At 40.0% G+C, this 12,096-nt stretch overlaps 2 protein-coding genes across 4 annotated transcripts in view; one reads left to right on the top strand and one right to left on the bottom strand.

Moving 5' to 3' along the window:
- Nucleotides 1-223: 223 nt before the first annotated feature.
- LOC102233941 (protein phosphatase 1 regulatory subunit 3D-like) lies at nt 224-2,180 on the top strand. The gene is made up of 2 exons (XM_005807824.2): nt 224-862; nt 947-2,180. The coding sequence occupies exon 2, from the start codon at nt 953-955 to the stop codon at nt 1,829-1,831; it is 879 nt and encodes a 292-aa protein (XP_005807881.1). The 5' UTR covers nt 224-862; nt 947-952; the 3' UTR covers nt 1,832-2,180.
- A 5,684-nt stretch (nt 2,181-7,864) lies between these two features.
- The window catches only part of LOC102233682 (phosphatase and actin regulator 3-like), a 48,138-nt gene continuing 43,906 nt past the window's right edge, over nt 7,865-12,096 (bottom strand). For all 3 annotated transcript variants that reach the window (XM_014472020.2, XM_023325112.1, XM_023325113.1), the window contains exons 9-13: nt 11,272-11,327; nt 9,996-10,057; nt 9,770-9,910; nt 9,338-9,414; nt 7,865-8,395 (exon numbers count right to left, since the gene is read on the bottom strand). In XM_014472020.2, the coding sequence (XP_014327506.1) occupies nt 8,380-8,395; nt 9,338-9,414; nt 9,770-9,910; nt 9,996-10,057; nt 11,272-11,327 (352 nt within the window). In that variant the 3' untranslated portion in view covers nt 7,865-8,379. The remainder of the gene's footprint in view (nt 8,396-9,337; nt 9,415-9,769; nt 9,911-9,995; nt 10,058-11,271; nt 11,328-12,096) is intronic.

Genomic DNA, 12,096 nt, shown 5'->3' with positions numbered 1-12,096 from the left:
GACAGGCGGCGTACATATAAAATCAGCCTCACCGCTTACATTCCAATCAACTGAAACTGGTTTATAACTTGTCATATGAGTTAATTAAGATATTTATAATTATCTTAAATGAAATCAAAATCAAACCAAATTTCATTTGTATAGCACATTTCAGCAGCAAGGAATTTCAAAGTGCTTTACATCATAACAAACACAAAAACACAAAGTCATGCAACATAGAATCAACAATCAAAACATGACAAATTACCATTTGAGATAGTCAAAATGCAGTTGTTTAGTAAAAATTGTTTTTAGATATCTGCAATGTAATAACTGATAGTCCTATGAAACTGATTTTATGTTAATGTTCTTTATTTAATACCTACAAAGCAAACATATCCTTATGTCCCAGTTTATTCTTTTTTATGACAGTATTATTGCAAGCAATAATCTTCCAACCTTTTAACTCTGTTTGATTTCTGTAACTATTAATAAACAAGAAAGGCCTCTTCACCGCCCAGCTGCTATTAATATACAGACCTCAACCCCAGTTCACGTCTCATGTTATATGTCAAACACTGAGCTCAAACACGAAGGGGCCACAGATTACAGTCTGTCTTCGTGTCATCAGTCGGCTCTGGTGCATTTGTTGCTAACCTGCTAGGCTTCCCGGGTCTTTCTTTGGGGTCTTCTGTTCTTGGTGCTTTGTGGGAACTTTGCTCCTGTGTAGCACCCTGCCTCCTGTAGGGCTTCATGAATATGTGCTCCCAGGGGTCATCTCCTCCTAGCTGTCAGGTGGCTCCAGCTGGGTTCAACCCAACTGCAAGATAGCAACACGGTCAAGCAGCAGAGAGCAGCTCAACAACAGGAGACAACTGGGAAGGTCTGATTCTTCTTCAGCATATTTAGCATGTGGCAACAATAGTCTAAATGATTCGGTTATGTTGTTATTATGTTGAATTTACAGTGAAAAATGTCCGGGTCAGCTGGTGAGCAGAACTGGAGGCAAGCACAGGTCATCGCTGGTCCCAGCAGACTGACCTCAACAATCAGACTGCGAGACATATACAATCCAAAGCCTCCACCTCCAAAGGCCCAGGTCCGGATCCGTCCGCCATCTCCGAGACCTGCCTCTCTGAGCGAACGAGGTCAGCAGCAAACCCCTTCAGATGATCCCTCCGTCCAGAGGAAAAGGGCCCAGTCTCTGTCTTCTGCTTCAGGAAAGAAGAGAGAACCTAGGAGGGTCCAGGTCCGCTTTGTGGATGCGCTGGGTCTCGATCTGGAGGAGGTGAAAGTCTTCAGACGTCAGGAGGACCCCCTGATACCTCCTCATGTGATGTTCAGGCTGTTGATGAGCTCTGAACTGACTTTTGGAAAGTCACCTGAGCTGAACATGCCTTACTTCAGACCCTGTTTCCCTGAACACCCGGGGGGCCTGCCAAACTTCCAGAACCGTCTCTGCTCTCAGAAAGTCTCTCTGGAGAGTGTGATGTGCTCAGACCAAGGCATAACAGGAACTGTACATGTACTCAATTTAGCTTATCAGAAAGAGGTCAAAGTGCACTACTCTTTCACCAACTGGAGAACGCAAACACACACAACAGCTTTGTGGGTATGGGGTGGGTACCCTGGCGACTGCGGAGCTCCAGGCACGGATGTTTTCAGGTTTCGTCTGCCCGTCCCGCCCTTCATCTTGCAGCCAGGAGCCATCCTGGAGTTTGCCATCTGCTACCGTGTGAATGGATGGGACTTCTGGGATAACAACGACGGCAACAATTACAAACTGGCATGCCACAGTTACAAGGTGACCGTGCCGAGGGAGTGTGAGGACAGCCTGTTGCATTTCACCTGAGTGGCCACATGAGGGAGCTAGCTCCTGTTAATGCCTGTAGGAGGAGATGAATAGCTTCTATATGAACTCTTACCTTGGTTTTCCAAATGTTGGAATGTTACTCGGTTCATCTGGACGTTTATCAGTTTGGACTTTTTCTGTATTTTTTCCAGACTACAACGCAACTACACAGCAAATGTTATGTTATCAGCATGTAGCACATCTAATACTGTATTCATATACTGAATATTTTGCATTCAGTATATGATTACTAATATTAACTTGATCATTCTTAACTACAAGTCATAAATTACTTATTCATTTTAAAATGCTTATCACCCAGCAAATTAATAAAAATATATTTGTAGGATCTTTTTATTTTCTCGTTGAAAACTTTGTTCTGCCCTGAGAAAATAAAGACCTGGAGGAGAAAATAAGTATTTGTAAAAGAGAATCTTAAAAAAAGTTAAAAAAAAAATAAGATCACATTGATCTTCAAATAATTTTCTTACATTTTTTGTTGTTGCTGCACGAAATAAGAATTTGGTCATCTACCAACCAGTAAGAATTCTGTCTCTCACATTTGGCCTTAAAATTGAGCAAATTGGTTTTAAGATAATAAATTGGCTTAATGGAGAAAAAAAATAAATATTTTTTTGATAAAATGCTTTGGTGCTAGGATGAGGTGTTTCTTTTTGTTTTTTTTTTGGCGGGGGTGGGGGGGTTCCAGCCGTATCAAAATTGGTGCATTTCATAAAACTGAAACGGAGACACTTTATTCACATCACACCAATCATGTGATCAATAACTGGATGCCACTACTGCTGGAAAAGACAACAAGAAGTGGTGGGTAGGATGATGATGATGTTTTTCAATTATTTATGGCCTGACCAAACTTATTCAGTGTGATTTTAGTTGCGTTTCTTACAGACCTGTCGCTGCTTTCCTGTCTTTCACTGCATTATTTGCACCTGATTGAATCTGTTGCCTTTATAAAAGACATCTGTGCACATTCAGTAAGACTGGGACAGGACCAACAAGCTGTCTAAGGACAGCAGGGACAAAGTGTAGACCTGCACAAGGTCGGGATGGGCGATGATTGGTAAACAGTTTGGTGAGACAATTAGAAAGTCAAAGGACATCCATATTCCTGTCAGTCTCCCTCAGACTGGGGCTCCATGCTGGATCTACTCTACTAGACCTCATGGAGTCTCACTCATCATGAGGAAGAGAGATCAGCCCAGAACTACACGGTAGGACCTGCGAAAAGACCTGAAGCGAACTGGGACTACTGTCTCAAGAGTTTCCATAGTAACACTGTACCATCATGGATTAAAATCAGTGAGTACAATGTCCCAATGTTACTTTATTAAAAAAAAAAAAAAACAAAAAAAACTTTTTTCTTTGTGGAAATAATGCTTTTCATTCCACTTCTCAATTATGCACTGCTTTATGTTGATCGGTCTTATAAAATCCCATTAATCACATTTTGTCTGTTGGAAGGTCTGTAATGAAGAACTTCTGCAGTGTCTTGTAGCAAGGAAGCAGCAGCCGGAGCAGAGAGCAAACCGAGTGCTGACCCCATTCCTGTGGGACTTGTTTGGTTTTATAAGGAGGATTATGGGGAGAAAATGTTTGCTTGACCTTGGATCACCGACTCCCACCAGCCTTTCACTGCAGCGTTTCCAGAAATGTCTCAGCCCAGATTCCTGAGTGCTTCCTGCCAGGCTTTGGCTCTTACCTCATTAGAAAACACTCTTTCATCTGGACTAGTCACTGCAGCTGTGTGACACACTTCAAACCAGCAGTCGTCTTAAGATTGGCAGATTTTGCAACGGGTGCAGTAGACATCAGAGTGTTTTGACAATTTTGAAAGACAAGATTTTCATTTTAAACTTTGTGGTGGTGTTTAAACATAATTTATGTTATTGCATAGTTGTACTTATTCTGATGTCGTTCCAACACTAGATGGCAGCACTGCTTTACTTAGCGGTAATGTTCATGTTGCTAAGCATGTCGGAACAAAGACCATTGTCAGGGTGTTAAGTTGTTGTCAATGATGCTACATTCAAGACGGAATCAAGACATCCTGCTTAAAAAAATCTAAATTACTCAGGTACTATGGGAGAACATGCGACAATTGTGTTTTGAGTATCATCATCATATGTCAGGATTATGTTCATATTTTCTATCCTTAAGCAAACGGCAACCTTGTGTAGGACATACCTCAGGATATACTCAGTTAAATATATTCCTTGTGCAAACACAGCTTTCAGATGTTGTAACTTTAAAATATGTCTATCTATGGATGTTAATAATAAATCAATATATCTAATGCTCATTTTTGCTCCCTGAAAGAAAGGGTGCACTATTTACAACTGCAAACCCAACAACGGACCTTAGTGGGAGTTTTATTTTATTTGTCACGTGCAAAATGGCTACATGTTTGAATGCTGTTGGATGAACATGCAGGCTAACAGCCAGCATCTCTCTATGCAGATGGAAAAAGTGATTTGTGTATTCTGAGATTTCTTGATTCTGTGATCCATGATCTATCCAGAAACAAAAGTAGAGGAGCGTACCGCCATCAATTGTTCATTATAACACTGGGTCACCATGGAAGCTGAATGCAGACTGGCAGAGAGGGGCTTTTGCCAACTGAGGAGTTACAACTAAGGGTTTTTCTTGGGAACATTCATTTTCTGCTCAAGAGACTTAAAAGGAAATGCTCCCTTCCCAGCTTCTGTTAATTCAATTCAATCCAAATCAATTCAGTTATGCTGGTTAACAATAAATCAAACATATAAGAGATTTAAAATTAGGATTTACTCATTTGCCAAGGGACAGAACACATTAATCAACATTGTATGTGGTGTGGTCAAATGAACTAAAATAAGCACATTTTCTTCAGTACTCAATATTGTCAAAATCTTATCCTAAAAAATTAACTAATTAATTAGTCATTTTAGTCAAATCATGGAGATTCAAAGTCAACTACATAAAGTCATATTCAATAGTATAAGTTCTGATGAGGCTAATTTGTCTTTGAAAACCTTTAATAAGGTATCAAACATATATATTTTAGTAAGGCTACATTTCTGTATTAAAGATGTTTCTTATTGGTCCGATGTAATATTTCGATTTCATACATGTCTTTATTAACTGTAATCCAAGTAAAATCTCCAGAAAGTAAAATCTTTCAAACATCCGTCTGTGTGTAATTGTTTTGTGCTCAGTTGTCCTTGTGGTCCACTAGAGGATGAATCACAGCTCAACATAAAGCCAGGACAGACCTACTGTCTATGAAGAGAACAAACAAAACATGAAGTTAGAGGCAGCAGTGAGTGGAGAGTAGTAGGAGAAAGTAGCAGAGTGAGGAAAAGTGGTCAGTATAATACAACAACCTAAGCTTACAGCAGAGTACTATTTTGAAGAAAGATTTTATTTGATCAATATCCGATGGACAAGAGCAATGCAATTTTATTTCATTGTAGATTTTTTTTTTGATAACCTGAGTAAAGACAAAATGCAGTTTTCAAATAATTTGAATTCTTAAGGATTAAAGTTAAACACATTTTAGTCCCCATGAAGTGTGCATTACAGTCAGAGCTTTTTCTGAAGCTCAATAACCTGCCAAAAGTCACAAGATGTCTCTTTGGAGCAATAGTTAGAAGATCTGATAGAACAAGCTAAATTATTCTAAGTATGTACATGAGATGACTATGTAGCAGGTAAACTGCTATTAGGCTACTGGTTGCTGTTGTTCCTGGTAGGCTTTGGTTTGACGTGCTGTTAATCATGATTCATTATGGTGATCTTCATTTGAACTTGTAACCATAAAGTCATTTATTTCCTTCACAACGTCAACACCTGAACAGAATCACACTTTACTTTAAATAGTCCCACGCCCTTCCAACATACTCAGTACACAAAATAAAAAACGCGCCCCGTAATGGAGAAAAACACAAGAAAGCAAAATATATGGCTCCTACATGGCACTGTTAATTTAAACATCTGTTTAGATGTAATTTAGGAGTCACATGACCATGCTAAAGTGGAAGACAGTCCAAACATACTTAGATACGTCTAGATCTGGCCTACGTAACAAAGCACCGTGTCAGGAGAGTCACAGAGTGATGCTCTTAGATCTGAAAACTTCCAGCTATTACAGGTTACGTAATGTGGCGTGTGTATTTTTGGGATAATGGGCCCTGTAGTTTCTGTAGGTTCCAACCATCTGTTTTATGGATTACCCAGGCTAAAAGCAACAGGTACCAAACGGGCACTCACTGCGAGTTGCAGTGACGCAGGAGTACCAGAGATTTATTATTTACAATGCACCGCTTATTTTTAGGCATAAAGGAGTTCATCACTCTCACTTGGCTCGAAACTGCACAACATATGTTCAGCGTGTGTGTTAGCTACGGCCCAGTCCCATCGGAGGAACACCCGGAAGTAAGGGATGTCCCCCTCAGACGTGATGGCCTCCCCCCGTTCCTCCCACACACCTCCACGCTCTTCCCATCGGCCACCGCGGTTCTCAGCCAGTAGCTGCTGGTTTCATTACTGTAAACAGTGAGGGGGTCCTGGAGTCCTGGAGTCCTCCAGATCAAACTGGACCTGCCGCCTGTTCTCACACTGATACCAGCGCCGCGACAATGAGGTCAGGACTGAGTCACCAGGATCAGAACATGCTCACCCCAATAGGTTTTTCACATTGTGTTACATTAAAGCAAAACAAAAAAAGTTCTAATTATACTACTAAGATTTTATTTGACAGAACACCAAGTAGAAGTGGAAGGAAAATTATACTCTGTTTTAATCATTTTTTTCTCCACTAATAACCCAGATGGGGTAATGGCATTCAGCATGCTTTACTCTGCTTCCCCTAAATAAAATACAACAAATAAATGGCATCATAAATCTATGGGTTTTGCCGTTTCACAAATGAGAACAGCGATAATTTGGGTTATGTATCCTGTCATAAGAGAAAAAATGGGGGGTCATTTTTCAGACATATTTTCACTTTATTTATTCATTTATAAATGTCAAAGTATAAAACTATATACTTTCATAGCAATCTAAATATTTAGCTCTGGGTTAAATAGTTAGCTTGTAAATTAAATATTTAACTTGCTATTTAAAAATGTAATTTGAACGTGACATTTATAAAAGCATGAATAACATTGTGAAAATTTGACTATTTAGTTTGTAGCTAAATATTTATATTTAAACTACATATTTATCTTTGAGCTACATATTTAATTTCAAGCTAGTATTTAGTTTGTAAACTTAGTTTACTTGCTGTGTGAAATATTCTATACAATGCAAACCACAGAATTTTTCTGTCCACTTCACAACTGACTGACCTACAAAGTAATTATTAGAACGTGGCTGTAACATAACAAGAGGTGAGGTGACCAGACCGGGTTTGGTTTGTTTATTTTGTTATATTTCAGTCTCAGCTCAACCAACAGGCTTTTCGGTGATCTCATGCACCACCATCACCGTCTGAGTGTGAAGAATCAGAGAAGGGAGATCACAAATCTCATTAATCCTCAGGCAGGGTGATGCATCAGCACATATTAGACTGGATGATTGAACAGGCCCAGTCAGGTGAACTCGTTCCTCTGAGGGGATTCAGCCGGGCTAACCCGCTTACCAGGATAATAGTTTGATCAGAAACGGGCCACTGCCTACATTTTGTCCAACAAATGGTGTTAGTCTGGAGCAACAAGATGAACTTTGCTGCCGTTTCATTATTTGCTTCACAAAGCAGTTTAACTGTGACTGAGGTTAATCACAAAGCTTTACAGCCCAATCATGAGACAAATGGAGTTAACCTGCTTCTCATACTGGCCTCTATGAGCAGAGGCCAGTTACACGGTCATTTTGGTTCATTTGTAATGCCTGAATAGTGAAGGTTGGGTTGGTGGATGGATGGATGGACAAACGGATGAGTTTCCGTTCCAGACTGTGTAGGAAGCTGACCTCCTACTTTAGTAAAACTCATTCCTGCTTTGCTGTTCAAGACAAACACACAAGACAAACTCAGTTACCAATAGAAAACTTGTATTGTGCAGACAATAAATAGTGCTTACAAAGGGATTTCTGTCTTGTACATTGACAAGGGCTCATTAAGAACATTTTACAGTCTTGATATGAAACTGATCAGTTGAATCGTTGAGACTCACACGGCTCAGGGTTGTGACTAACGTTACTGGAGTGGGACTGGTTGACTTCATCACATGCACCCCCTCCACTCCCCACCACCAGTGGCCTCAAAAACAAAGTCTTTGAAAATAGTCTGTTTACAAAAAGAAGTCCTTGCTGGTCTGCTGGAGCTGCAGGGCAGATCTTTGTCCTTCCTGCTGCTGTGGCCGGGTGGTGAAGGAGTGCTTCCCCTCAGCGCAGGTGGAGCGTGCTGCATGCCGCCTCTCCTACCAGCAGACTCCCTATTAGAGACATAGCCTCCAAGGTTTGCTGAACCCAAATATCAGGACAGCCACTGATGCAAGGTCTTCTCTGACAGAACCAGATTTAAGCAACTCTTCACAGAAGAAACCTTGCTACGGCCGGTGGAACCTGCACATGAAGGAGATGAAACAGAGGAAATGTGTGAGTGAGGTCTTAAAAACTAAAAGTCTGTAAAGCTATTATTAGCTCCATGAACAATGCTGCTCAAGCCCTGCTAATTCAGCTACAGATGACATAAGCGAAACGTAAGCTGAACAAGCGAGGACATTCATTACTGTGGCGAGTCGGGCCAAAGCAGCACAACGTCTCATCTCCTGGGGAACGGCTGAGGATAAATTTAGGCCCGGCTCCGCTTGCTGCACACTTATCGATGTCAGACAATTGTACAATATTACAGTGACCCTGTTACACACCCAACCACTGACATCAATTAATTGAATAATCAATTAATCAAATCAAATAAATGAGCACATTCTGCAGATTTTTTACAGAATATTAGAAATGCATTAAAAGATGAAAATAAACAAATTATTCCGTTCCTTTCTCAAATAAGAAAAATATGTGTATATATTTATTTTACCTACAATGTTGACAGCATTGCTTTAAATGCTGAATAATTTGCAGCAAAGAATGTATTTGCAGCTAATAGATACTGAACATCCAAATGGGAAGAGCATCAATACAGTCTAGAGCTGATCTCCTGATTAGTTTCGGATTAAAAGATTAATAACTGGATTGCAAAAGGGGATTAATAGAGGATTTTTTCTAAACAATTTGAAGCGGGTGAAGCTAAAGCTGCCACCTGAGGAGTTTTGGGTAGGACAGATTTACAGACAAAGATTTTTTTGAACTAAAAAGCAAAAATGTATATATTTCTGGTACAGTTTTGTCTTTTCTGCTCTGAATGTTGTTCTTTTAGCAAATAGCCTTTTTTGACTCTATAAACCAGTTGCCGATCAATTGATTACTAAATGAGTTGATTATTTCAACAATCGATTTGTTTGCGATTAATCTGATTAAATCGCTTCTGTCCAGTCGTCTTGTGCTCACCTTGTCAGATGCTTGCTAGAAGAATGAACTTCCATCTCGTTGCTCTTGAACTCGTTCAACTCCTTCCTGATCGCCGCCTGGAGAACAAAAGCAACATGAAGCTTTTGGTGAGGCCTAAATAGAGATGAAGAATCTGTCTAAAGGCAGATTATGGGGATTAACATAAGAGAGTGTTTTTACCCAGTTAAAAAAATTTGTTTTCTTACATATTTTTTAAAAATCTACATATATTTTCTATTTTAAGTTTTTTTTTCATAACACATTTTACATTAGACCTCTGTAGAATTTGATGGGATTAACCTTTTTATTTGAAATGGTGTTGGTTTAATTGGCCATAATTGACATTTCCTTACATTCCAGAACCTTCTTTAGTAAAAGACATATGATCCTTTGTGTTTGGGTAAAACAGAAGCGGGGGGGTTTAATGGCTACCTTGTCAGCAGCTGACAGTCTGGTCCATGGCTTGTCTGCACGTCTGTCGTAGTCCTGAGCTTTGGCCACTTCCACATAGTCGCTGAAGCGGATCAGGATCTTCCTGTCCCGCAGCTCATCCACGGTTGGCCTCTGGTTGAGCTGCAGGAGAAAGGTGATTGGTCAGCAAAGGTCAAAGAAAACTAAAAACATTAATGGTTCGTACGCTTGCTTTAATCCGTCTTACCTTTCTGTTGAGCCGCTGCTTTATTTCCCTCCTCTCTTCCTGCTCAATCTGGTCATTTCTCTCTGTTGAAACAAAAACAACAAAAGATTAATATCAACATACTAAAGTGAATGACTGAGAAGCGTTCAGAGGAAATATGTACACTTCCTAAAACACCCCATGATTGTAACAAATGCAGCTCTTCATTCTCTCAGCAGAGAGATGTTTGGAAGCTAAAGAGTGAAACCGGAGCAGGTCCACCACATTCAATGCCAACTTCCTTTTAATAAAATTTTTTCCACAAATGTATTCTATTATATTAGCAGATTTTGTTGCTCTTATGCATAATTTTCATAGTTGTTATCAGAGCGGGAGCGTGTTGCTGCTGTGGAGGATGAGGACAGCTGCTGAGGGTTCACAGGTGGTCCAACACACACAGGAGACCCAAATCAGCACAAAATGTGGGTCTCTCACATGGTCGTTTCATAATGTTTCTGTAGTGACGACAGCAGGAAAGCAATGCCATGCGTTCCTACATATCAGCTACCAAAAGCACATATGTTTCTCCTTCACAAGTTAGTCTGCAGAACCTGGATCAAATAATATGACATGGCCAGAATTATTATAGAATAGTCTAGGCCCATACTAATTGGTAGAAATACTATATGCAAGTAAACTAAAAAGCACCAAAGTTAGGAAATGCCTTAATCTGGTTTAAAGGTAAATGTGGCAGTTTAGTTCCAGATGTTGTGTTTGCAGTTTGTAAAATATTTGCTTCGTTCCTTTTTTAAAAAAAAAAAAAAATTATTTCTCTTTGGTAGGCATGTTGTTTTTCACTTCCAAATAAAATTATTTTGAATGTTTAGATTATAAAAAATGGGGCTGCAACCAAGTTTTATACCATAAGAAAATATTTGATGGGGTATGTGTGTATCGGCAAAATAACGGAATACTCTTTGTTTGTATTTGTTGTTATACTTCTTTTCAAAAGGGAATTTATTTAAAATTACATGATTAAAAAAAAGTTCTCCAGTTAATTTATTAAGTTTTATATGGTCTATGGAAAATGAAATAACTCAATTTTTAAAACACTAAATAAATTATAAAGCACACTATTAGGAAGTGGAAAATCATTATCATAGTATAAAGTTTAGTAACTTTTAAATTAATAGTAAAAAATATATATATCTACTAATAAAAGATTTTAGCGGTCTTTCTGAAAACGTTTCTTAACTTTGTAATAAGTCATTCATGGGTGTGACGGTATTAAAGTTGCGTCCAAGTCCCGGCTACTTACGCTTTAAGATGTTCCGGCTCTCCAGTTCCTCCACAGCCGGTCTCTGGCTCAGTCGCCTGCGGAAGAACACCAGAATTACGTTCTGGACCATCCTCACACCCTACAAGCTGCTCAGCCTCTCCGCGAGCTATCAGCGCTGCTGCCGCGCTGGGAGCGCGAGCGACCGCCGGGAGCCGCGAGACCACTTAGCGAACAGCGGGTCCCCACCGCGGCTTCTTTCTCTACTCCAGCATTTTAACCTCCACATCGGGAAGAAAAAGTCCGGCTGCGCGTTAGACAGCACCTTTCCTTGCCGAGAAAGTAAGAGCGACCCTTTCCCAAAGAAAGCAGAACAGGTTGAGTATTCCAAGCAGCACAGCAGCGGAAGAGTGGCGGTGCCGAGTAGACCGACCGACCGACTGACTGACTAGGATGCTGCGCTGCTTCGCTGCCTGGTTTTCGCCACATGCTCGGTGCGAATGTGAAGGGTGGGGGTGGGAGGAGATTCTCCCGTACACGCACACCCGCACGCACGCACACACACCCACGCACGCACACACACCCCAGTAGACATTGTGTTTGATCAAATTAACAGCGTCCTGTTACACAAAATATCAGACAGGAAACGCAGCAAAACAAGACAGGAAAAAAACCACACTTCACAGATTAAAAAAAAAAGTTATAATATTTAGTCAAACACGAATGTATTCTGCTCCTGCTTATGTGGTCATGTTTATGCATTTGACCTGTCTAAAATAACCAAAAAATTAGGATTTATGCAGTTTATATCTAAGCAGATTAGAAGGAAGACCACTAGTCAAGTTCAGTGTAGAAATAAAATACAGG

The sequence above is a fragment of the Xiphophorus maculatus genome, chromosome 20, assembly GCF_002775205.1.
Source record: "Xiphophorus maculatus strain JP 163 A chromosome 20, X_maculatus-5.0-male, whole genome shotgun sequence".
Classification (NCBI taxonomy): domain Eukaryota; kingdom Metazoa; phylum Chordata; class Actinopteri; order Cyprinodontiformes; family Poeciliidae; genus Xiphophorus; species Xiphophorus maculatus.
This window is presented reverse-complemented; position numbering and strand designations above follow the sequence as displayed.